At 42.0% G+C, this 25,940-nt stretch overlaps 2 protein-coding genes across 3 annotated transcripts; both read right to left on the bottom strand.

The window, feature by feature from the left end:
• Positions 1 to 389: 389 nt before the first annotated feature.
• LOC136462478 (sialyltransferase-like protein 4) lies at positions 390 to 4,213 on the bottom strand. The gene is made up of 12 exons (XM_066461570.1): positions 3,841 to 4,213; positions 3,682 to 3,755; positions 3,199 to 3,288; positions 2,878 to 2,955; positions 2,323 to 2,423; positions 2,035 to 2,227; positions 1,862 to 1,952; positions 1,719 to 1,783; positions 1,476 to 1,630; positions 1,309 to 1,390; positions 1,078 to 1,187; positions 390 to 901 (listed from the first exon to the last, which is right to left on the bottom strand). The coding sequence occupies exons 1-12, from the start codon at positions 3,950 to 3,952 to the stop codon at positions 706 to 708; spliced, it is 1,347 nt and encodes a 448-aa protein (XP_066317667.1). The 5' UTR covers positions 3,953 to 4,213; the 3' UTR covers positions 390 to 705.
• Positions 4,214 to 5,767: 1,554 nt separating this feature from the next.
• Positions 5,768 to 10,036, bottom strand: LOC136466497 (probable serine/threonine-protein kinase PIX13). 2 transcript variants are annotated; one of them, XM_066464932.1, is made up of 7 exons: positions 10,019 to 10,036; positions 9,783 to 9,885; positions 8,922 to 9,301; positions 8,114 to 8,249; positions 7,650 to 7,786; positions 7,385 to 7,508; positions 5,768 to 6,614 (listed from the first exon to the last, which is right to left on the bottom strand). In XM_066464932.1, exons 2-7 carry the CDS (start codon positions 9,841 to 9,843, stop codon positions 6,148 to 6,150), a joined length of 1,305 nt encoding a protein of 434 aa, XP_066321029.1. In that variant the 5' UTR covers positions 9,844 to 9,885; positions 10,019 to 10,036; the 3' UTR covers positions 5,768 to 6,147. The 2 variants fall into 2 exon arrangements, with proteins under 2 accessions (XP_066321029.1, XP_066321028.1); XM_066464931.1 differs by lacking the exon at positions 10,019 to 10,036 and having other exon boundaries at positions 9,783 to 9,978.
• Positions 10,037 to 25,940: the final 15,904 nt, after the last annotated feature.

Below are 25,940 nucleotides of genomic sequence, written 5' to 3'. Positions count from 1 at the left end.
ATGTTTATATGTTCGGAAAAGGAGAGCAAATGTTTTTATTGTTGCAATGATAAAGTTGGTTTTATGTCTAGTGATGGTTATGTTCGGAAAAGAGCTCATATTGGGTCATAAAGCATGAAATAGTATAATTAGTTGCTGGATAGTCGATAGGCCTGTCAGTTGCTGGAGAGCCGACAGGCCTGTTGGTCTCCCCAAAGCCGATGGGGCCTGCTATCGGCTGACACATCACCCCTATCGTCTGCTGAGGTGCCGACATGAGACCAGTCGGCCTTCCAGAGGCCAACAAGGCACCTGTTGGCTTCCCAACCGCCGACAGGATGCTATATCTACAATTTTTGTATAACAGCTTCTAGATTTGCAATTATTTATTAAAAAATCATCCACCGCCTACCATTCTCACCCTAATACACAGGACACAGCACAGCAAAGATCTCACCAAAGTGGCTCGCAATCAGGCTAGCACCACGCCTCGATGTGTATATGCTGGTCTCCACTCTCCACCAGCCAAAGCCCTTTCATCAAGATAACTTTCTCTACACTCGAAAAAATTATACACCAAACATTCTCTACACTCAAAACATTGTACACCAGCTGCATAAATCAAAGACACCGGCCTTTTCGTTCCCTCAAGCTGCACATTCATCACAAGCATTCAACGCCATTTTTTCTTCGTCTGGGCAACTGATGCCATGATCAGCCGTAGTCCTATCTATCATTGATCATGCAGAGGTACCCACCCCCTGCATTCCGCTCCTGGGGATACCTGGTGGCACTTTTCATGTCCTCGAGGTGCTTCATGGCAGCATCTCGTAGACCAGATCTGTTTGGTTCCTTCCCTTTCCTGCGCTTCTTTATCATGGCGCAAGTCCCCAGAGGGCTATTACTTCCAGCCCCAGGTCTCCTGCAGTGACAATTGCAAGTTTGAACTTTCAGTACAGTTACCATCAGTAACGGGTTCATCAGTTTTGCTAATACAGAGCCGTGATTCAAGGAGATACAGACACTGAAGAAACACAGCAATTATCCTGATGAACAGATGAACTAAATCACAAAAGAAAGGAAGGCCCCGAAACTTACTTCAACAACTTCTCAGAAGCAACTCTGGCAGCCTCGATGGTAGCCCTGGTAGGCAGCCACTTCACTGTCCTGCCAGGATCACCTCGCATCGGTGAATGGATTTTTACCAGCTGCACATAATATATTTTTAATATCAGTACACCACATTATCATGGGTAACAAGCAAAATAACATAACATAATGGATGTAAACAGTTTTGTTAGCTAAGATTACAGCAAGAAAGAAACTCACGCCAAGACATTCCATCATCTGATAATATGCTCTACCATGTAGTGGAGTGTGTCCCTTTCTGACCTCTGAGAAGTACCTTGTCCTGAAAGATAACAGCTCCAGCTGTAAGCAAAACTGTAGACCAGAATTCTTTACTGTCACTACGTGAAGATCAACCATTCACTAACCATTCCTTGTAACCTGGGTCTACTGTGAAGCCATACATATCAACACTGTCACAGATGGAAAGGGCGAATTCAAGAGCTTTAAGCCCTGTTCCTTTAGCTGAGGAACCAAATGATGTGCCTAGCATGAGGTATACCGGATTGGTTATTGGAAGTTCCTACATAGCAAGAGTTCCAGCAGCCAGATAAGAAAATATAGAACATGTACTCAAGGTGGTCTGATTTCTAACATGGAAGTTAAATTACCCGAATCATTTGGTTCATAATATCATGTATTGTCGTCTTAACGATCAGTACTTCTTTTTTTGTTTCTGCAACCATAAAAATTAGCATGCCTTTTCATATTGATATCCCACTTATAGGGGACAAAAGATAGATGGCAGACTTACCATCTAACTCAACAACTTTATCTAGTGCCTTTGCAGATCCTCTATTCAGAAGGCGAAATGTACTCTTTGTACCAACATATTCAGTGTAATTCTGCAGTATGGATAGAACGAGTTCAGGGAACATCCAAATGTAGGGGGGAAAACTGGCCAGCTAACAAATCATCTTAACAAACCTGGGTGGGTGCACCATTTTCTCTGAAGACGGCATCGTAAGAATCAATTTCATCCCCAAATTTAGTTTTAAGAAGATCACCTGAGTTCCCAACAACAGCACATCTACCAAATTGGTGAGGAACATATGGAGATGTCTCAGGTAGAACTAGTGAGAGCTTTTCCATGCAAAGGCTTCTGTTCTGGCACTTATTCCTGCAAACTCAGAACTATATATGCTTAGTAATCTATTGGAGTTAAACCACACTTTATAAGTCTAGGTGAAATGGCAAGGATTTGTATCTACCCACAGAAGGATTCCTTTGTTGATCCTTCTCCATGCATACTCCTCCCAGCCATTTGGCAAAGCATCAATGTACTCCTTTGTGAGTACTGTTGTACTGTTTCGGACCTGGGAGAGAAAAACTACTTAGTGACCATATCAATAGCTAACCGTGTAGCTGTGAAGAACTATAGACCAACATTGCATTGCAGTACAGTGTATGTTATGGTGTTCATGAAATTCAGATGGGGCAGTTGAAAAGTGACAGAGTTTTTCTCTCACAATAATTCAGCCAGAATAGTGTTTTCTCTCACAATAATTCAGCCGTTCGGCTTGTTCAGCTTACCCAGAAGTCGGCTTGTTCGGCTTCTTTTTTTCAGCCGGAACAGTGTTTTTCTCTCACAATAATTCAGCCAGAACAGTGTTTTTCAGCAAGTTTCAGCCAAAATTCAGTAAGCCGAACGGGAACAATTGCCAATGTTGTCAGGCACTCGTCATATGACTTTTGAAAGCAGTGCTATATGATATTGGATTCATTGGGTTCAATAAATCACATAGACTTATGAATACGAAGTATGATCACCTGCTCCCATGAAGCTACAGCTTCGCACAGATTGAACTCAAACGACAGACCTTCAACCTTATGGGTGATTGGATCTCTCTGCAAAAAATTAGTCCATAATAAGAGCTACAAAAAATGGTCATACACCCTAGTTACGAGAGGAGGCCGACAGAGTACTATATTTGCTGGCCAAACATGCAGCAGAGTTTCAAAAGCATATAAGATGCTAGGTAAGCACAGAACCAAATGTACTTTGCAAGCTGATCCATAAGGATGAAATGGGGAAAGTCCTGCCTGTATCAAGTAAAACCTTTGCATGACACAACAAGGAAAAGAACTTACCCACTTAGAAACTGTGTCACTTGGGTATTGTATCACAACTCGACAGTAGTCCTCCCCAGTCACCGCTTTCAGTCCTAGCCCATTTGCATCCTGCAGATTTTTTAAGCAAGCAAGTAAGGTTTGTCTGAACCAAGACATCAATGAAGATCCTGAGGCTGCTAACACTGCAAACCTATGCAGCAACTGCCATCCAATTGAACTATAGATACGCTATAATCCCAGAAATTTGTATTCACACCAAAACAAAAACCTCACTGTCACTGTGCTATCTCGTACACACTGAACAGTGCACTTCAGACTCAGAACAATTGGCACACGGAATCAAGAATTTTGAAGCAATCACCCTCCCAGTCCACCACAGCTGGTGGCTCCGACGAGTTAGTGACCCCAGAGGTCACAACCACAATGCGGCACGAGATGAGCAGGAGCACTAAGACAAGTAATCAGCTGATCGTGAGAGGAGTTGGATGAGCAAGACCGTACCACGCACTTGCTGAAGCTGCCCCGCAGCGCGGCGAGCGCCGCCAGGTCCGCCTCCGAGAGCCGAGCGCCGCCATCTGCACGCACCCACCAATCCGGCGTCAGGGATCTCCCGCACGACACGCAAACTGAAGGACGAGAGAGGTGGGGGCGGGGCATTACGTGAGGAGGAGACGCCGGAGAGGTAGATGAGTATGGCGGTGAGCCCCGAGAAGATGGCCGCGGCGAGTGCGAGCGGGAGCACCCGCAGCGCCGGAGCAGCCCTAGGCGCCATGCTTACGCGGTGTGCTGCCTCTTGCCGGAGCAGGAAGGGGAAGTGTGGGGCACACCGGCACACGCCTCGGTTTGCTAATCCCGAGTAGCGCAGGGGGCCGCCTGCATAATCGCATGTTTAGTTTAGCTAGCTAGCCCAATTGCATCTTTAGTCTGTGGGCCTCTTGTGCCTTAGTACTGAAGTGGGCCGTGTGCATTGGGCCCAACGTAGCCACTGAACAAACAGCCCAGACCAGTTCATTTAGCAGCACAGAAGTAATCAACTCCATTCATCCTGCGTCCTTTTAATTCCTGTGATGTGATGTCATCCTTTTTGTTATATATACTGTATAAAAATTACTACAAAGTTAGTTTCAAAAAAAAAAAATACTGCAAAGTTCATGTGAATGAAACTCGTATATGTCTGGTTCAGAACGAAGGTTGTTTTTCGTCCATCGGAACTTTGACGGTGAAGGGCCTGTTTAGAACGTAGGAATTTCGCAGGAATCGCGTAGGAATTTCACAGGATCAGTTCAATTTCACAGCAAAAACCTAGAAATAGGTAAATTTCCCCTTGTTCCAAACCAGCCTGAAAAGTTTTCATCCCTCGCTGACTCTTCTCCAGGAATATAAGAACAAGGAAAAAAACGGTCTACGCGTTGGAAACCTGGACGTATTACCTGTACCACACCGACACCAGTGTCGCAATCAACACGCGTCTTCCTGGCGGAGTGTCGTGTCGGCGTCGGCACAGTTACGGCGAGGTTAATGGCGGTAAAAGGCGCGAGGCGACGTCCTCTCCGGCCAAGTCTTGGCGGCGACTCGCTTGCGGCGCGTCCCCTGGATTCCGGCGATGGCTTGGCTGGACCTGAGACCGAGAGAGATGGGCCTGGGTTGGTGGGTTGGTTGGCAGGCTGGAGACAGGGAATGAGTTGGACTATTGGACCTTTGCTTGGGCGTCAAAATGGGCGGCCAGCTGGCCCAGTAAGGTCCAGATAACCTGTCCCATCCCACCCCTGTTTGCTTGGTCAACCGAGGACGTTCACAGGATCTACAGGATTTGGCGTATTGATTGACTTTTCTCATGCTTTGTTTATGCTCCCACCTCTCATATACGTTACGCGCTCGCTCTTTCAATTATTGTTCATCGGATACATATAATTTTATTATGGTTTAGCCATAGAAAAATAATTATGAATTACCTCTTATGAGTTGGTATTTTAATCGTATTTCCTCTGTTTTTTTAACGTGTAGATTTGTCTTAAGTTCAACATTTTTAATTTGATGATAGATTTTCACAAATGTTGTGAACTATATACTATTATGGAAGTTATTTTTTTAAGTAAATCTAAAACACACAAATGTTACCTTTTTGCTGTTAACCTATACAGCTTTTTTAAAACTGATGGACATGTTTGTTAACCTATACAAATTTTAAGATTGATGGTCCACATATTTCATTTAGGGAAAAAAACTAATACGATGTGTAAAAAAAACAGAGGGAGACAAATTGATTGCATAAGATTGTTGCCAAAAAATGCAGGCGCCTGAATATAGCAATCCTCTTATATTTCGCACCCCCTTTTTTTGTTCTCTTTCACAACACGCACATTATTTTATATATGGCTGATGAAATAAATCTGCAGACATTTGACGCAGACGCAAGCATCACCACATTGATGATGTAATTCATGGACCCATGACCATGATGATGCAGCTGAGATTTGAGAGACCAGCAACGATCTAGTCAACACGCTCAACACAGAAATCTATCCACGTCTTCTCAAGTATAAACTCCACGTCCTTTTCCAAAGGTTCATGGAAAAACAACAACACATACACAAAAACCTATCCTTTTCTTTTTTTTTTCTTTCTCGAAATTACATTTTGAATGATTATTCCTTTCTTCTTACCATGTTCGCTTGGCTCCATAACTGAAAGGCTTATAAGCCAAGTGAACAGGGCTTCTATTTCTACTATATTAGACTATTGGCTACAACTTACAACAACCACCACCCCTCTTGAATTCCTTGCTAATTAATCTCATAATACACCTCATCATGATTGCGCCAAGAACCACCTCATGAGCCATGACAGCACAACACCAGCAATCACCGCAGCATCATCAGCAGGCATGCGAGAACAGGACACAGATCAGGCAAAAAATTACGCCATTTACATGAAGAATCGTCATCATCCGTCACTGCGGGAGTAGTGTCACCGCGCGGCCCTGCCGGCGTGGCCGTTGGAGGCCCTGGACCCGCCACGGCCGCGCGGCTCGCCACCGGCGCGCGGCGACCGCTGGTGCGCCGCGCCGGTGCGGCCGTGGTGCCGGTCCCGCGACGATCCGCCGTCGCGTGCCTCCCGCGACCGGCTCTTCATCGACTCGATCTGCTCCAGCGTCTCCACCACCTCCTTCATCGACGGCCGGCTCCGGGGCTCGCCGGCCAGGCAGTTGAGCGTCAGCTGCGCCGCCTGGAACGCCTGCTTCGAGTTGTACTGCCCCTCAAACCGCGGGTCCATCAGCCGCGCCAGCTTCCGGCGGTCGGCCAGGTACGGCTTGGCCCAGTCGGCCAGGCTCAGCTGCCCGCTCGGACGGTTCGGGTCCAGCGCCCGCTTCCCGGACAGCATCTCCAGCATCACCACGCCGAAGCCGTACACGTCGCTCTTCACGTACAAATGGCCTGCACAATGGACATGGACATGGTGGTTTCTTTCACAGTCAGCACAATCATCGTTCATCAACATCAGCAAGCAGCAGCTCAAGGAAAGTAACTGTAACTGTAGCAAATTCTGCATTCGAATGGGTAGAATTTGCTGAGGATAACAGCGATGAATGGGTAAACAGATTGCACATCCTTGTCATGGTTTTTTTTTTGTGGAAAGTGACAAGGCACTGGAATGGTTATGCATGATTCTTGTGGGATATTATCCACCTGGGGACAGCAAGTGCAGGTGCAGGTCATTTTTAGTAGTGCCCCACTACTCTAGGAATTCAATGACAGCAAATCTCTCTGTTCCCTTCTACTAGTAGTTAGAGACTTAGAGTAGGGAAACCAGTTCTGCAACTGGATTCTGTTTCGACATCCATGGCCATGTTCCAGTGTTTGCATTTTCTGGTGTACAAGATTCTAAATTAAGCAAGACAAAGGTGTAGAGTCTGATGCACACCGAAAACATGAGTGAGGATGACCTGGATGGAGACTAGCAAAGGTGTGAATATACCCAAAGTGACGTGAATGATATGTATGCCTGCTGTTTCACACAAATCAAATGTGGAAATGTCTGCAGGGCGAGAATAGCGTGATATTGGTTGTGGGGGACAACCGAATCTATGTCGCGTATGTTTCTGTTTCAATGTGTGGAATGACTAGCACATGGAGTGTTGGCAATTCATTACAAGGGAAGCAGAGTGTGATTGTATCAGCTGGTGAGAGAACTTGAGGACACATACCTGTTGCTACATACTCTGGAGCTGCATAGCCATATGTTCCCATCACCCTGGTTGTGATATGTGAGTTGCTACCAGTTGGCCCAAGCTTAGCAAGGCCAAAATCAGAGAGCTTTGCGTTATAGTTCTGCCAAAAAAAATAAAGCACTGTCACTATTTGACCTTAATAGCGAATTGATATATCAAAGGTACATTGCATAGCATTTGCCTGTAGGGGCTTAGGCCGCCCCCAGTTCTGTAAAAAAACATTGCATAGCATTGAACTTACCGCATCTAAAAGGATGTTAGACGCTTTGAAATCACGGTAGATTACTTGCTTTTCTGATGCGTGCAAGAATGCAAGTCCTCGAGCTGCACCAATGGCTATCTTCAGCCTCAGTTCCCAAGACAGCGGGGCGCATCCTCCTAAAGGGAAATGCAATTAATTGGCTCCAATATCAGTATTTTTTTAATGTTTTTATATATGTTGTTAGTATTCATAAAGAAAAATCACAATATTATGATGGCAAAATAGGTGAATTGATGCCTTGGTGTGCTATGAATTGAAATATCTATAGGGGTATTAAACATTTTTCCATATTGTGTGTGTGTGTGTGTGTGGGGGGGGGGGGGGGGGGGGGGGTACGGTCCCCCTGGTTCCGCCACTGTAAGCAAGGTGATTTCCAAAACTTGTTCAGTGAAATGTGCACGGAACTTCATCGAGGGCATTTTTAATGAGCAGTAAGAACTCACTCCTGAATAGATGGTTTTCCAAGCTCCCTTTGGCCATGAATTCATACACGAGAAGAAGTTCCTTGTCCTCCAAGCAGTAGCCCAAGAGCTTCACTAAGTTCGGATGGGAGAGCCTTCCTAGAAAATTTATCTCCGACTGCAAGTAGATTGAGAAGTCTCCATTAGCTATGCTAGTTAACATTTAGCAAAACAAGGACATTTATTAGACTAAACTAACTAAGAGAACTGAGTGAGTAAATTGTGTCCACAATTTGCAAATGTGGCACGTTGATGAAATTGTTGAGTTTTCTGAAAATGACATAGTTCACCAAACAAAAAGTAACTGCATTGTGATAAACATGTGGCTTGTTGTATTATTGTATAACACTTCCAACAATATCTTTCTGGTCAGCATTGGACCATTGGTACTACCGAGATAACGCAGCTGAATTAAACAATCAGCCATCACACATGTACTAAACTGACAGACAGGTCATCAGAGGTTAAACAAAGCACAAAGAACCATAAAGCATCCAGTGATCAGGAGAATCTTCAAAATCGTTGTGCTTCTTTTAAGCTCTCTAGCTCCATTCGTGCTGTATTACCAGAAACTGAACTGCATCTGTAGCTAACAACAAGGCGATTGTTTTGATTGTACTGGTACCATGTACCATCATCAGAGCAAACAAAACCAAGTCAAAGTCCAATTGTCACGATCTTATACTAACTAATGCTCATCAACTTGGCATCCTCTATTCCAAGATTATCATCGTTGTTGTTTAATATAGTAGAATATATAGAAGGAAAGAAAAAGGAAGCTAGATTTTACCTGCCATTCCTCATAGCCCTGCATGCTCTCCGAATTAAGCTTCTTAACGGCAACAACAATGCCGGTGCCGTTCCTGGTCGGGGCCATGGTCTTCTCATCCACCCATCCTTTGTAGACTCTGCCGAACCCGCCTTCACCGAGGACACTGTCGGGCCTGAAGTTCTTGGTGGCCGTCTTGAGCTCCATGAATGTGAAGGTGCGGAGGTTGGGCGCCTCCAGGATCTGGCCGTCGGGGTACTTGGCCCCCTCGTCGACGAACCCGCCGCTGGTACTGCAGCTGCCGGCGGACGCCATGAAGCTGCTGCTCACGGAGGAGAGTTTCCCCGTGGTGCTCTGGCTGGTGGTTATGCTGCCGCTCGTCTTGGAGATCATTGTCGTCCCTGTCATACACGATTAGGCAACGATTAAGTGTGATTACTGATTACGGTGGGAATAAGTGAAGAACATGGAGAATTCAGCAAAAAGCTAGCCTTTTTCCCACCCCTCGAGAATAAAAACTGCGAATTTCTGATAAATAAATAAAAGTGAAGAGCAAGAATTGAGCTCGGAGAAGTTCCTTTTCATCACAAATCTGAAATCCCCCCGTCTCTAAGTCTCTACTGCCATGATACATACAAGGAACAGGAAATCCTAATCTAGGATCCTAAACAAAACATGTATCTTCAGCTAGGCGAACTGCAGGATGAAACTTCCAGGAAACAAATTGAGCAGAAGCCAGGAAAGTTTTCTCGACCAGGATAGGCCGCCCCAGCCTCAGGATCCACGAATTGGAAGGATCACATGAAAAAATACAGGAGAAAGAAGAAGACGAAGAAGGGGAAAACAAAACAACACGGGTTCTTGATTGATGCAGGCCCTCACCTGGGCTAGACGGCCTGAAATCCTCGGCCACCCGATCCTTCCCGCCGCAGATGTTCCCCATCTCCGGTTCTCTCAGAGCTCGCTCCCTCTCTGGATTCTCTCTCTACAGGGGGGGAGGAGGAGAAGGAGGAGGAGGAAGAAGAGGAGGAAGTCAGGAAGAGCCCAGAACAAAGCGTAGGAGAGGGTGATGGCGAAGTCAAGGAGGGGGATATAAGTATGCGGGGAGACTGACTGACGAAGAGAGTGCAGCTGACCGAGAAGAAAAGAAACCGAGCGCTCGCCGGCTCGGCCTCGGCGAAGTCTCCGCCCCGTTTCAGTTGCCCGCCTGCACTGCCGCATGTGGCTGGCCTACCCTGGACCGGAGGCTCCGGAGCCCAGTTTCAGCTTTCCCTTCACCACAAACGCAAAACTACCTGTTTGCTTTCCATGGATTCGTCACCAATCTTCCCCCTCCAGCTGTGTAAAAGCATGCCTGAAATATCCTATTCTTAATCTGGACACTTTATCTGCTGCATTTACCTTTTTGGAATTGGACAAGACATGTTGAACCGCTTAATGCCAATTTTGTTCCAGTTTAGCAGTAGAAATGCACTTTTTAACAGTGAACTGGACATTGTGTTGGACTACTTATTTCATATATATAAGTTCTATATATAGAAACTTTGCCAACGACAATGATTCAGTACAGATTATGTCTAGTACTGTTTTATTAGCTAGCGAGAATTTTAAATCATACACAAGAAAAAAAAAGGTTTGCAATCAGTAGTTCCTATATTTTTTCTTCTTTCTTTCTAAGAGAGAAAGCAAATGTCATGACTTGGGATTTTTTGGGATGTATGTAGTACGTAGCTTAGACTGGGTCCAACCCAACCCAACAAGAGCCAGCCAATGGTTTGTTTGACCAGCCACGCTAACCTTTCACAAAATAGTAATAAATGTTCTGCAATTCCATAAAAAAGCAGATGGACAAGGACAGAGACTTCAGAGCATGCACCGAGTCATGAGATCTTCGGAGGTTTGACAATATTGGTATGGTATGTACAGGTGCTAGACTGTGTCAAACAAAATCATCTGAACTACACTGTACATGAATTTTTTTTCTATTTCTCTCGCTCAAGTATCAGATTGTGGAATATTGCATTTTGATTGGTTCTTGAGTGTGAGTATAGACAAATCTAAAACCATATTTACATCATGAACCCTCCAAATGTTCAGTCTATACCATCTCTTTTTCTTTAAGATATGTTCACACATTCTAGAAAAGGATGTGTCTTTATGGACTTGTGTTGTGCGTACAACATTTGACTTGATCTTAGACTGAGCATCTTTTTTTATCTTACCCTTCTCTGTTTGAGGCAAATGTTGGCGGTATATTGGAATAGAATTTCAAAATAAGATTCAACCCTCGCAAGGCGGTTAGAAGTATCACCCTTCTTATGATCTTGGAGATTTGGAAGGAACGAAAATGCAACAATATTGAGAAAGTGCAAAACAAGCCCTTTGTCTCTTTTTGCACAAATCAAAGCGGAATTGCAGCAGGAACAAAAAAGTCTAGCGATTTTTTTGTCGAGAGAGTAATCAACTTTGGTTTTCTTTGCTCATTTTTTTTTTTTTGAAAGTAATAGCAGGAGTTCTGCCTTTCAATTAAGAAAAATAGATTTGGCCTAAAACAGGCTGTCTGTCTACCTCTTCTATGTCAATGAAAAAGGCACACTCTCGTGACCAATCGTTTTAAAAAAAAAAAATAGATTCAGCTGCCAGTTAGTAGAAGTTGAGTGTATACAAGACAAAACACAAGCAGCCAAACAATCACAAGACTCTGATGCAAGCAAGCGAGCATCGCTTCATCTGCTCCCTGAGACTTGCCGGTTAAAGTCAGATGTGAGACTTGAAATACATGGTAAAAAAATAATTATGCTTAATTTTTCGTCAACTTCGATTGATGGACATGCTTTGACAGCTCATGGCAACGCTCCCCGAAACACAAAAGTAGCAGCCGTGGAACCGTTCTTCGATGACGACTGAACATATTGACAGGCAGAAGAGAGAAGTTCAGTAAAAAAAAAACTCCCACTTTCTTTTTATCTTGTGTCACGAGATTGGTCGGTTAATTCAAGATTTCTCCATTTCACCCACCAGTTATTTGTTTATGCAATGGCCTGTAGAAAGCACAACAAGAGGATCTTGGAGCAATCTTTCATAAAAATAGGACCTTGGAGCTAGTGATGCAAGCACTGCACTGCATCTGTACCTATCCGACTGTTGGGAAGAATAGTGCTAGCTCCATCATTTGCAACTCACAGTGGTTGACATTCTGTCTTGACAAGTGCATTATTTCAGTTTACATTACATCGATCATTTCATACATGTGTAGTATATATATAACAAAAAGACAAACCTAAAAGCACCAATTAGCATATATAGTGCTTCTTATACTGATCCATGATCCGGTAGGAAAGGCAGATCATATAAGTGGCGAGCTGTGACTGCCTAACAGCATGTGGTTGAAGCCTGCAGAAAACGCATGCTAAGCTACCGATGGTTGACTTGGCGCAACCAATTAAACGCCACTAGTGGTAAGCCTTAAAAAATTTAAAACTACTAGTTGCATATCTCCTAATGCTGATGCATTGCATAACCCTTAGGAAAATGCCAACCCTTTCCCCTTTTTTTTTGTCTCTTTTGCTCTTTTTGAACTCTTTTGCTCTTTTTGAACAGAAGCATCACTTTGCAATTTAGGGGTCGCAGAATGAGATGATGACTACAACCATCTTCTAACTACAAGATCGGCACAGTCGTTTTCTTTGCATCTTCTCATCACCTTCCAATGGTAGGTTAATTAGGTCTCAGCTACTATATATGCATGGTGAATAAGTGAATATATATAGTTTGTCACTCTGAAAGTCCATTTCCCCCCTTATTTATATTCTAATAAAAGCAGAAAGACGTACAAGGGAATAGACTACAGGGCACTCAGTCATGGGATCTTCAGAGGTTGACAGTAGTGGCATGCACTTGCAGCAGGTGCTACTGTGCTAGACTGTGTCAAACAAATCAACTGTGAATTGTATGTTTCTCCCAAGTATAAATCTGGAATGATGTGGTTTAAGAGTATAGACAAATCTAAAACCAAGCTTACTTCATGAACCCAAACATTATGTCATCTCTATCTCTACTCTTTCATGTGTTCACATATCCTAGAAAATTGAAAGGATGTGCTCAGAACATTTGACTTGACTTTAGCATCTTACTTCTAAGGTTGAGAAAAATGCTGGACTAAATTTAAAATAGCAGGTTTCTAATAAAAGAGTCCAAGTCGGTTCAGCACCAAGTAGCATCTCCGTTTAGGTAAATAATAAATCTGGTATATATCCTCATGTTTCCTCATATGACAAGGTGATGCTGGTTAAAGCCAGGAGAATATTTGACTTGAAAACACAGTTTTTTTTTTTAAATAAAACTTGAAAACACAGTAAAATTAATTATCCGTCGTTTTTGTCAGCTCATTGGATGACGCTTGAAAGTAGCAGCCACTGAACCATTCTTCGTCGATGAGGACTGAATAAATTGATACACACCAATGACTGATTCAGTAAAAAGATTTATTTACCTTTTATCTTGTTGGGCCGATTGCTTGGTTACTACTAGTACAAACTATCCAAACTTGTCTGTTCCTTCACCAGCTAATATAATCTTGCTGAGCTATATATTAAGTTATTCTATAGCCACCTCCATTTACGATAATTTTATATACTAATTTACGATAATGTCAATACATATTTACGATAGTTGGGTTACTATAACACATGGGGATATTTACCATAACGTTATAGTAAACCACTTAGTAAGGAGTTATTATTATCTCGTAAATTAACATAGTAATTATCGTAATTCAAAGTGGCTACAGAATAAGTTATTTTGTAGCCAGCTACAGGATAGTAGTTATATATATATATATATATATATATACAATGGCCAAATGGAAGAACATCAAGTTTCAGTGGTCCAAGCACTGAGCTGCATGTCCAACTGGGAATAGTAGTGCTACCTCCTAACCTCCATCACCATAACATCATAGTTCACAGTTACATTATTTCAGATTATACTATACTAATCATTAATATACGCATATATAGCAAAAAGACAAACCTAAAAGTTATATCAACATAGTGCTTGGTATACTGATCCATGATCAGCAAAAATCTAAATTAGATTACATAAGTGGGGAAACGTGACTGCCTAACAGCATGTGGTTTGAAGTCTGCAGAGAACGCATGCCTTGGCAAGTAGGCATCATCCATTGCGGGGTTGACTTGACATTTGACAAAATAAACTAACCCAAAGAGAGAGGAGCAGAGCAGAACAGATGTGAATATGTGATTGGCTCAAAGGCTCAAACACCACTACTACTGCATCAGCAGATGGAGCACTCACTACACAACCCGGCCAGCCGTGTAGGAAAATGCCAGCTTCCCCCTTTTTCTCACTTTTGCTCTTTTTGAACAGAAGCACTTGCACTTTGCGAATTGCGATTTGTAGTGGGCGACAAGAGATTTGAGATGATGACTGCAACCAACTACAAGATTGGCAAGGTAGGTTAATTAGGTTTCATGTGCTATATATGCAGGTTGATGAAGTTAGTTAGCTAGCTCAGAGGGAAAGATCAATAAAGATATTCAGAAAAAGAAGACGACCATACTTTCTTGAACTATGAAGCTGCTAGTCAGAATGAAGATTGTCATATCGATCTGTCCAAAAGAAGTTGCTGGGAAATTTTGAAGCTTGGAAAGGTTGGGCCATGAAAATGAAAAGGTTCAGCAATATGAGTACTTGTTTATTCAACAATGATCAGCGAGGGATAATTGGCTTGTGGTTGTACATATCAAGACTACCAAAGTACTAGCAACTACTAGTAGTGTTTTTTTTGAAGGAAAGTACTAGTAGTGTTATCAGTTAGGCAGCAAGCTGACCACGCAGCTACCTGAAGGAAAGGGTGCAGGAAGGGAGCAAGTAACTTTCAGAGAAACATCAAAGAACACAGGGAACTTGATAGGATCGAGAGCGACCTCACAACCAAAATCTTCATAATCATTAAACTAGCTAGCTACGGAGTACTTACTAACCTGTGGTTAGGACTCGCTTGAGATTCGCTTTGAAATTATATTGATCAGTGATCTGATACTGATGGCGTGGTTTGTTGACCCAGCTGCGCGCGTGCGTGCCCAGGGAGGAGGGAGACGAAAATGGCGATGTCTTCTTGCCCGCTTTCACACACACACAGTGTATGCGTGTTCGATGCAAGAGGCTCTCGAGATTGACCGGAGTTTTGTTTTGTTTTGTTTACGTATGTTTTTTCTACATTGCTTCGAAAGACATCTTCCTAGACTTTCGTTCGTTCTGAAATACTATTGGATTTGAAGTGTTAGGACTTTTTATTCCTATATTTTTTCTATTCTTATGTATTGTAAATCTTTTATTTCAAAGAGGACTTAAAATAACTATGATCAACTTTTCATTCATAAGGTGACAAAACATGGGTTTCAACAAAAGTTGACATAAAGCTAAGGTTTCAGATAAATTGATGTCAGGCACATGCAAAGATGTGATGCGTGAAATATTTTTGGTACATAATTGGTAGAGAAGTTTATCGCAATTAAAGAAAAGACTGTGAAAACATGTATGTGTGTTGTTTTTTATTAGAGAAAGAATAAATATAAGCAGCTTTGATAAAATGTGGTCTACAAAAACCTACCCATAGGCCCCGTTCGCTGGTCTGAAACTTGATTGAAACTGGCTGAAAATACTGTTCTGGCTGAATTGCTGTGAGAGAAAAACACTGTTCCGGCTGAAAAAAAGAAGCCGAACAAATTGAATATGGGGTAAGAACGGAGCCATAAACTTCTAATATTTAATTTAATTTATAAATGATCGTGCCTGTTAAAATTGCCCCAACAATAAATAATTAAGAAGTATCACATCCCACTACAGTTCGACACGTTAGCGTGTCTGTTTTAGAAAAAAAAATAATAGATATTATTGATCTCTCTGCCTCCCTTGCTCTCTCTCTGTGAAAATAGAACAGTTTCGTGTATCGCGCTCATCGACAGAGCCACCACTTAGGTACCCACAGTAGGTGACTCGTAAGCTGGCTCTAAATATTTTTTTTATATTTTAATACAAAAGTAATAAAAGTTAGCTCTTGACTGAGAGCTAGGCTCATATATATATATATATATATATATATATATATATATATATATATATATATATATATATTTTTTTTTTTTCTAAGAACATGTGAGAGTGTCATATGGGCCTAATCATACCATGAGTCATTGCTAAAAGCTCACGCTATTAGAGATGTTGGCTGCTTTGAGCTAATAACCGACTGTTGCGGGTGCCCTTAAAATGTTCATCTACGAGCATGATGTAAGCGTTAGCCGACCTGACTTGAGGGTTGGCTAGGCTGATCTTTGACCTATCTGTACTAGATGATCTAGCTTCTTACACGTGTACTGACGGTAACTCATGTCAACACTTACATCTATTGAAATACATAGGCCCTGATCGCTTGGAGGAATTTTGGATGAATCTGGAGAAATTTGTAAAAGAAAAATATTGTTTCAGATAAAAAAAATAGATCAAACCGGGTATAAAGGCATACGAACTGAAGCACGTGACGTTTCTGAGTGACGGTAAACCATGCATTTTACATTATGCAACAACTACTAACAATAACACGGTTTGGTTAATTGGTTGGTTACTGTACTGGCTACCACTACTATAGCGCGCGTACACCAGGAACACGTTTGCCTTCATCATCCTGCTAGCTGGCCGGGCATATCCACATATATATGTCATGAATGTGGTCATGTGGATGATCAGCATCAGCCAACCACAAGCTAGAACTCAAGAAGCACACTGTAGAACTAGTACAAGCTTGACTTGACTTGGCAATCACTATGATTAATCAGAGCGTCATTGCCGGCCGGCCGGCCGGCCGTTGACTGGACTCCATATATGCATGCATATCGTCGATATCGATCGATCGATCACGATTGCACATATCTCTCGAGGCTTGCGGTAGAACCGTCCAAAATAATATATTTTTGGAGGTGTTTGTCTTTCATTAGACATTAAATATCTCAAAAGTGACTAAACCGAACAGTTCCATCGAGCTCACTCTAAGGGAGAACTCGAAAATCCATATTTTCTGTCAGGATCGTAAACGAGAGGATAAAGCTTACAACACTCTTAGCCATTTCTTACATCACTTTATTATAACATCAAAGTACTTGGACCAGTTAAATGCAACAGCGGAATTAAAACAGTTTACAAGTAAACGAGTTTATACATTTCAGGTTCACAAGTTTTATCTTGCAGTAGAAAATAAATATATGATCAGAGTTAAAGCGGAAACAAAGATTAATTTACTGACATGGTGAAGCATTAATATAATGGCCATTTATTTACAAGATATGCTAGCAGATTTTATATCTTTTCTTATAAAACTTTTAGTGAGGGTTATAAGTGAACACTACGATCACAACGTGAAAGGAATCCTCTCTGTTGACACAAAATGTGACGCACTGTGCCTCACACACAGCAAGCCGGAAAGCGTGGCTTCAATTGGGCCCCCGGGTGCTTCGTGATCCGGAAACGTGCCAGTCAGTTTGACCTGAAAAAACTAACAAGAGATAAAACAGTTAAATGTCAAACCGAAATATGTCGGGTGAGACTAGACAGTTCCATATATACGGCCCTGAAGCCACTTACAACGACATACAGCTATAGGAAGCTGTCTGCCAACAGGTTTATAAACCATTCAGCTAATCGTAAAATGAGCACACGTAAAAATCCGATTGCTGAATGCATATGCATGGGAAGACATGTTTGAACAAGTGAAATTAATTATGAGTTAACGCATAACCAAGCTCAGCAGTCCAGCCGAGTTGGGGTCCATGAAGAAGGAACATGCAAATAAACACGATTAAACTAATCTAAAACCTGCATCTGCCGCACGACACCTAGTTTCGTTAAAGCTTAAACATAATTAATAGGCATGAACCCACAACATATGACAATCTAGATTAAAATAATTCAGCCATTATGAGCATGTTATCTATTTGCAAAGGTAATATGAAAAGCAATGATCATTGAAGCGCGAATAAAACCATAAAAAGGGCCGAACAATATTAATCTAGATTGAGCAGAAGTGTGTTACAAATATATAAAATATTTAAAACATGCAACACAGGATAACTTAATGAATCTATTTAGATTTTGCCGTATCTAATAGAGCCGATAACTGTCTTGCTTTCACTAAGCATATTGAGCAAACGCCTGCCGCACGGTGTCTACTCATAAACAAAGCATAAGCAAAGACTTCTTGATTGTCAAACAAAGATCCGCCGCACGACCATTGAAAACAAACAAGACTACTTGCATCACGTCTAAATCCACCGCATGATACTAAACATGATAACAAGGTTGTCGGAACTTACGGAGGTCGACGGATCGATGATTCCTCTCAAAGAACTCGACGACACGACAAAAGGACTCGAAGGTTGGCACGGGGCCGGTTGTATTAATTTGGTTGTAAACCCTTATTACAATGGTCGAGGGTCAATATTTATACCCTAGACAAAATACGAGTCCTAGAAGACTACGATTTACAAAGGAACTATTAAACAAACTTGGAAACTACGATTCCTTGCCCTAAACTCTCAGAGTCCTTTATTATTACAACTTTCATCTTTTTGATCGGCTTTGCCTACCATCTTCTGCTTTCCCGAATGGAGTCACCACCTTCTGGAGTAACCGACCACATAAGTATTTAGCCGACCGCTCATTTTGTTTGCCGAATATCCTTCTTCCCGCATGCAGGTCCACCAGTCATCCTCCAAAGTTGACCAAAATCCAGTGTTAACACATGCCCCCTCAATTTCGGGATAAAAATCGTTTTATTCTGAAATTGACCACAAGCTCCTTCTTCCTCCTAGGTCAGCACCGTTCAACACCGCAGCCGCCGTCCAAGATTTCAAGCTTTCAGCGCAACCTCGGACCCACTTCAAATCTTCAATGGCGACCCAGGACGAAATCCCAGAGGTAAACTTCACTTATATTCGGCAATTTCCACTTGATCTTCCCGTTCTTCTTTTGGCTTATTCCTCTTTGATTTCAATCACCCTTTAAAGGAATACAAGAATCAGATTTTGATCCCCTATGCTGCCAACCCCGATTCCTATTTCCTCGGTCCAATGGGAAATCCTGACCCTGTTGAAATTATTGAGAAGAAAACCTAAAGAATCTCTTTCAAATCTGGGATCACCTTGCCAAACCGATGGCCAAACACGTTCAAGAATTGGCCATTTCCCCCAATTGCTGGATGGCAGAATTAGTATAGGAGAATGCTGGAGAAAAGCAGCAGCCACTGGGAAAGTCAAGATATCAGCCATTGTCTAGAATTATCCTTAGCAGAAACACCCAAAAACGATTCCCTTTTGATAGCAGCTTCCCATTTTTGGTCTGACACCATCAATGCCTTCATTTTCGGCCATGGTATAATGACCATCACCCTAGCCGACGTGTTCATGATGACTGGCTTGAACGTGTCACTACCAGTATACCCTTATAAGTACAAGAGCAAAAGTAATCAAAGAGCCGTCAGCTCTGGATGTGGATGGGTCAAATACATCCAGAACTACATGAATGCATCTGGCACCATTTCTGACAAAGAGTTGAAAGCCTTCATGAATATGTGGCTATGCAGATTCATCTTCTGTGGAAAATCCAATGAACCAACCCTAAATCACATAGTGATGGCTGAAGACTTAGCTGCAGGCACTCAGATCCCACTAGGCAAATATCTCTTAGGGTCTGTTTATCATATGATGCATCAGATTACTCTTCAGATGCGCCAAGGTGGAGAAATCTCTTATGTGAATGGTCCCTGGTGGCTAATTCAAATGTGGCTCCAGCTATACATGCATCAGATAACCTCCGTGAGCCTCTTCAATCTAAGTTTCCCTTCAGTTAACTATGCTGAAGGCAGTACAACAAAGGTTAAGGCTTGTCAGACTTATGGGGAAGCAGCATCATCTATCAGCATTGACATAGACATCGGTCATTTCTTCAAGCTGTTTTTCAAAGGATTCGGCAATGTGCTCTGGTTTCCTTACAGAGAAAATGAAAATTTGACTTTGCCCTACAAGTTTAGCTATGAAATTGGTTGTTCAGGTCAAGAATCCACGGAGATCTTCAACTCCTTTATCAAACCTTGCACTCTTCCAGTCGAATTTTATCATGGGAGGTTAGTGCAGTCCACCTATGAATTCTACTATCCAAATATGGTGGCCAGACAATTAGGATGTGGCCAGCTGCCCCTAAGATTCCTCTTCTCAACAATTATAAAGTCAAGGGAAGTAATAACAGAAAGAATGGAAGCTAAGAAAATCTTTGAATTAGGATGGGAATTGCCAACATACGAACCATCTCCATTTGGGCTAATAGATGCTGCTCATCCCTTCTTTATCTCTTGGTGGCAAGAATGGCATGCTCATATCTTCAATATATCAGTTCATCCTTTATGCAAAAACTTGCAGCACGATTTTACTTCTGATAGTGAGGTAATTTCATTATGCTCATCATTCCCTACTCTTGAATTCACTTCTTATTTTAACATCTGGTCATGCACAGGATCTTGAGCCTACTCCCCCAGCCAAAGCAATCCAGTACTATTTGGCTGGTCCCAAGCCTGCTCTGGGGTTTGATGCTCCAAAATTAAAGGAATTCATGAAAATCCCTGCAACTTTGGATTCAGTACCTTTAAAGGCACTCATGAGAACTCCTGCTACTTCAGCTGCTGCATCTTCAAGAGGAAAAAGCAAAAGGAAAACACCTGAAAGTTTTCTCTTACCTAAGAAACCAAGGACCAAGAAAGCCAAATTATCTCTTAAGGTATGGACCTTTTATTCTCTATCAGGTTAACAACCCCACTTAGCAGTAAACCTGACCACCTCTACATTCATCACTTCCATTGCAGCCACAAGCCAAAATTCCCAGACTGGGCAGTACCTCAGCAGCTGTAAAACCAACCCCTAAAATTTCTACTGAAAATGAAGAAATCCATGACAGTGAAGCTTCAGAGACTCATGAAGCTGAAGGTTCAAAGGCTCATAAATCTGATGAGACTATAGGTAATATCGTTCAACCAATTCTCTTTTTCTCCTTTCTTTTTTTTAAATAACATCTATCCCTTATGCTCATCATCATTTACTTTATTGAGAATAGATGAAATCTTAGATGAACTGGTAAGGGAAACTTCTCCTGATCAAGCTCCAAACTCGTCCTTTCTGAACATTCAGCCAAGTCCTCCAGCAAGCCAGGGTATAACCCATCCTGATGATCAATCAGTTCAGCAGGTAATGCCTTATCTTACACTATATTTTAGCAAATTCACCCAATCGGCTAACACCTCCTTTCTTCTCTTTTCTTTTAGAAGAACATCACTAAACCGACCACCAGCTACTCCTTCTCTATTGAGGACTACATCATTGAAAAAGGTGAAGAGATTACTTCTCAACAAACCTTATCGCTGGAAAATCAGGCTCGGCTAAAAGAGGTGATCATTCTGCTGAACAAGGATACCATTAGTCTGGTTCAGGATGCAGATCAGATAAGAGACCTCCTTGAACTCATTGATCAAGATATCCCTTCTGCTCTCAAGGCCCCCCTAGAATCTACAGCCCATCTTGATGACCACTTTGCCATGGTGAGAAGGGCAACCAAGAACATATCTTCGAGGGCTGCTTTGTAGAAGGATAGATCTTTGAAGAAGCTAGAGATTAAAGATCTTCACTCTCATATCCAGACCACAAGAAATTCCTTGACAACCTTGGAGCCTGAACTGAAAGCCATGGAGGATGAAAAAAGCAGACTAGAAGCTCAATTAGCTGAACTGAATGCCACAATTCAGTCTCACAGGGCCCATATAGCTAATTTGCCGAAGAACATAGAAGCAGCTTCACTAAAGATAACTTTGATCATCAAAGAAGATTAGCAAATCAAAACTAAGTTATCCAGCATCCAAAGTTCTGAAGATGAGGATCAGAAAGTGCTAGATAATGTTAGCCAAATCAGGACTGAAGCCATAGAGGCAATCAATCAGCTTCTGAACAAGTAGACATTGGGTTTGTAATAAACTTAAGTGTGATATCCTCTGACCCTTGATCAATCAACTTTATGTTTACATATTTTTATTCGTTTGAAAAAGCAATCGGCCATTTTCCCTTAAATTATTCAATTAGAATGTAGCCGATTGTCTCCATTCTTCCGATAGCCGAATGAATCCTAATTTAAATGTTGTGAGGGTATAGCCGAACAATGCTGGCTCCAACAAATCAGGGAGATAGTCGAACAACGTCCGACTTAATCCATGCGTGGCCTAGCCCAGTAGCGGCCCAGCTGAAAGGAGAAAACCCTACTCCATCGTTCGACATTCTCGCCCCACGACTCCGTGGAATTCGCCACGATTCCTCGCTTTGGCTTATAAATAGACCCTTCCGTTAGCCTTCATCGTTATCTCCGTTTTAGCGTTCTCACATCTGTCTCCTCCACTTCCTTTGTTGCAAGATGATCCATCGAAGAACAAGGCCCAAGGCACAATGCTTATCGCCTCAACAGAAAGATCCTGATGTTGGGTAATAAAATCGGCAATAATTTGACCTTTTACCGCCTTTGCCGATTCATACCTTAAATTAAATTCTGACAATGCTAAAATCCATTTGCCAATTCTTCCATTCAAAATTGGCATTGATAGCATATATTTGATTACATCAAAACTAGAAGCTACCACGCATTCGGCATTCAACAAATAGTGCCAAAATTTGGTACATGAGTAATACACACACAAGCAAAGTTTTTCTGTAGCCGAATACCTTGTTTCCGGGTCTAGCAGCTTTCGGCTAAGATAAGCTATGACTCTTTCTTTTCCTTCAAATTCTTGCATAAGGGCCGATCCTATCGTTAGGCTATCGGCCGCCACATACAACTTAAAAGGCTTGTCAAGTTGTGGAGGTACCAGCACAGGTGGTGCCTTCATATATTGCTTGATCTTATCAAAAGCCTTTTGTTGTATGTCACCCCATACAAATTTTTTATCCTTCTTGAGCTTTAATAAAGGAGAAAAGGGTAAAACTCTCTCTGATAGATTGGATATGAATCTTCTTACAAAGTTGATTTTGCCTAACAATGATTGTAATTCTATGAGATTGGTTGGCGGCACAACTTTGTCTATTGCTTCCATGCTCTTTTTCCCAACTTCAATTCCTCCTTTATGAACTAAAAATCCCAAAAACTCACCAGCCGAAACTCCAAAGGCACATTTGTTTGGATTCATCTTCAAGCCATGCTTTCTTGTGCACTCCAGAGTCTTTCTTAAATCGGCTAAATGTCCTTCATGATTTCTAGACTTGACCACTACATCATCGATGTAGATCTCTACAATTTTGCCGATCAGCTCGTGAAAAATATAATTCATAGCTCTTTGATAAGTTGCACCGGCATTCTTTAACCCAAATGTCATGACTATCCATTCAAACAAACCAATATGACCAGGACATCTGAAGGCCGTTTTTGAAATATCTTCTATTGCCATAAAAATTTGATTATAGCCGGCATTACCATCCATAAAACTAATGACTTCATAACCTGCTGCTGCATCTACTAGTAAATCGGCAACTGGCATTGGGTAACCATCCATGGGAGTGGCCTTATTAAGATTTCTGAAATCTATGCAAACCCTCATTTTTCCATTTTTCTTGTATACCGGTACTATATTTGAAATCCACTCTGCATACTTGCATGGCCGAATGAAGTTTGCTTCTATTAATCTTTCAACCTCCTTCTTCACATCAGCCAATACCTCCTCTTTGTATATCTTCCGTGGAGGTTGTTTGTAAGGACGAAATCCAGGTTTAATGGGTAATTGATGTTCAACAATGGAACGATCCAATCTAGGCATTTCCGTGTAATCCCAAGCAAAACAATCTTTAAACTCTTTCAACAGATCTATCAACTTTGATTTATATTCTGGGTCTAACTTTGCACTAATATACATCGGCCTTGACTTAGAACCATCACCAACATCAATTTCTTCCAACTTATCAGCCGACATAAAACCACGTCCCAACTTTCCTTTGTTGCCATCGACAGGATTTCCCATTAAAAATTACTATGAGAGCCGACTGCTTGGATCGGCTGTTGGCCCTCGCTGAAAACATTTACAGGACCTTCTTTCCACACTTTTCCAGAGAAACAATCGACGCCTTCATATTCCCAGTAGGTAGATTCTGTGGCAGCAAGACTTACCGAATCATCAGCATGTACAACTTCAACGTCATCTCCAATCCATTGAATGAGAATTTGATGCATGGTTGAAGGAATGCAGCAATTAGCATGGATCCAATCTCTGCCCAAGAGTAGACTATATGCCCCCTTGCCATCAATGATAAAAAAGGTAGTAATCAGAGTTTTCGACCCAATAGTCAGCTCGACATGGATAGCACCTCGTGTATCGGAAGGGTTGCCAGCAAAGTCCCTAAGCACCATGTCAGTTTTCAACAATTCTTCATTAGTCATCCCAAGCTTTCTGAGGGTAGTATAAGGCATGATATTGATAGCAGCCCCTCCATCGACAAACATCTTAGTTAAAGGCTTGCCATTGATATATCCCTTTAAATAGAGTGGTCTCAAGTGACGATTCTTGATTGGTTTGTCAAAAACAGCCTGCTGTGTTAATACAAGCTGAGCCATCAAATCCTGACATTCACTTTCATCAAAATCAGAGTACACCTCTTCTTGGACATCTTGGCTTTCGAGAGCTATAAACTCTGATGGGAGGAAGAAAGCCATGCAAGCATCAGCCGAAGGACCACATCCATCAGGCTTCTTCTTAGGACGCCATATTTGCTTTGTTTCGGTAACTTCCTGTTCCAACTCCCTATTCCTCAACCGTTGAACTCTTCTTTTCTGATTTTTTCTCAAACCTGGAGGACACCACTATCCTTTTTGCCATACGTATCTATAGGAATTAGCTCCTTCATCATGCACCCTATCATGAATCCAACCTTAACCTGCAAATCTTTTCCTTTGCTAATTCTCAAAATCATCTATTTCTAAGCGCCGATCATCTTCAGGAACCTTCATTCCAAGTCTTTCATAGACGGGACTGCGGTTGACCCGAGATTGCCTATACTCGGAGTACTGAGCACTACACTCCGGACAATTATTCCTAGCAGGCAACCTCAAGCCTTCATTTCAACAATGCCTAAAGAATGAACAACCCCAATGAGACTGCTCTTGTTCTGTCATGTATTCTTCTTGCTCCCTTCGGTATACCTCTTCCTCATACCTCCGGTATTCTTCCATAAACCATTGCTTCTTATAGTATTCTTTCTCTTGCTCTCTTTGCCACTTGTTTAGCAAAATACGTGATGTAACTCTGGGTTTGGAAGTTTGACCTCTCTCAGTTCGGCTATTTTGAAACCGAACTCGTTGCTGTAGCTCTCTACTGGTGACTTGCCGATCTGGGTCAACAACACCACTTTCCTTTGCTCTATCAGAAGTCAACACCTTCATCTTGCCTTTACCTTTGAGATCATTGGCAGAGACCATATTCACAGAGAAAGAAATCATATTTTGTGGAAAGGGCTGATCATCAATTCTCATCTTGCCATCAAACTTCAAATGTCCCTATTGGATAGCTTTCTGGATTCGTATTCTGAACACTCGGCAATCATTGATAGAGTGAGAATTAGTGTTATGGAAGCCACAATACTTTTTGTCTTTCACTCCTTCAGGACGTAGCATGGGATGTCCTTCTGGTAGCTTGATGCGTCCTTCCTTTATCAATAATGCAAAAAGCCTATCTGCCTTAGTAACATCAAAATCATAGGTTCCCTTTTGTTGTTTCAACCAGCGTTGACTAACTTGAGTAGGCTCCTTTGCCCAATTCAACTCAGCTACAGCTATCTCATCTTCATCAATATACTCAGTCGCTTCCTCCAGAAAACCTTGATACACCTCATTAGTGGCATTGTTCTTCTGAAAGCGATTATCTCTCTTGAATCCTTGGGCCTGATTACTCATAGCTGCTAA

Source organism: Miscanthus floridulus, chromosome 7, assembly GCF_019320115.1.
Source record: "Miscanthus floridulus cultivar M001 chromosome 7, ASM1932011v1, whole genome shotgun sequence".
Taxonomy (NCBI): domain Eukaryota; kingdom Viridiplantae; phylum Streptophyta; class Magnoliopsida; order Poales; family Poaceae; genus Miscanthus; species Miscanthus floridulus.
The sequence above is the reverse complement of the archived record's forward strand: the minus strand, read 5'-3'. Positions and strand labels throughout refer to the sequence as shown.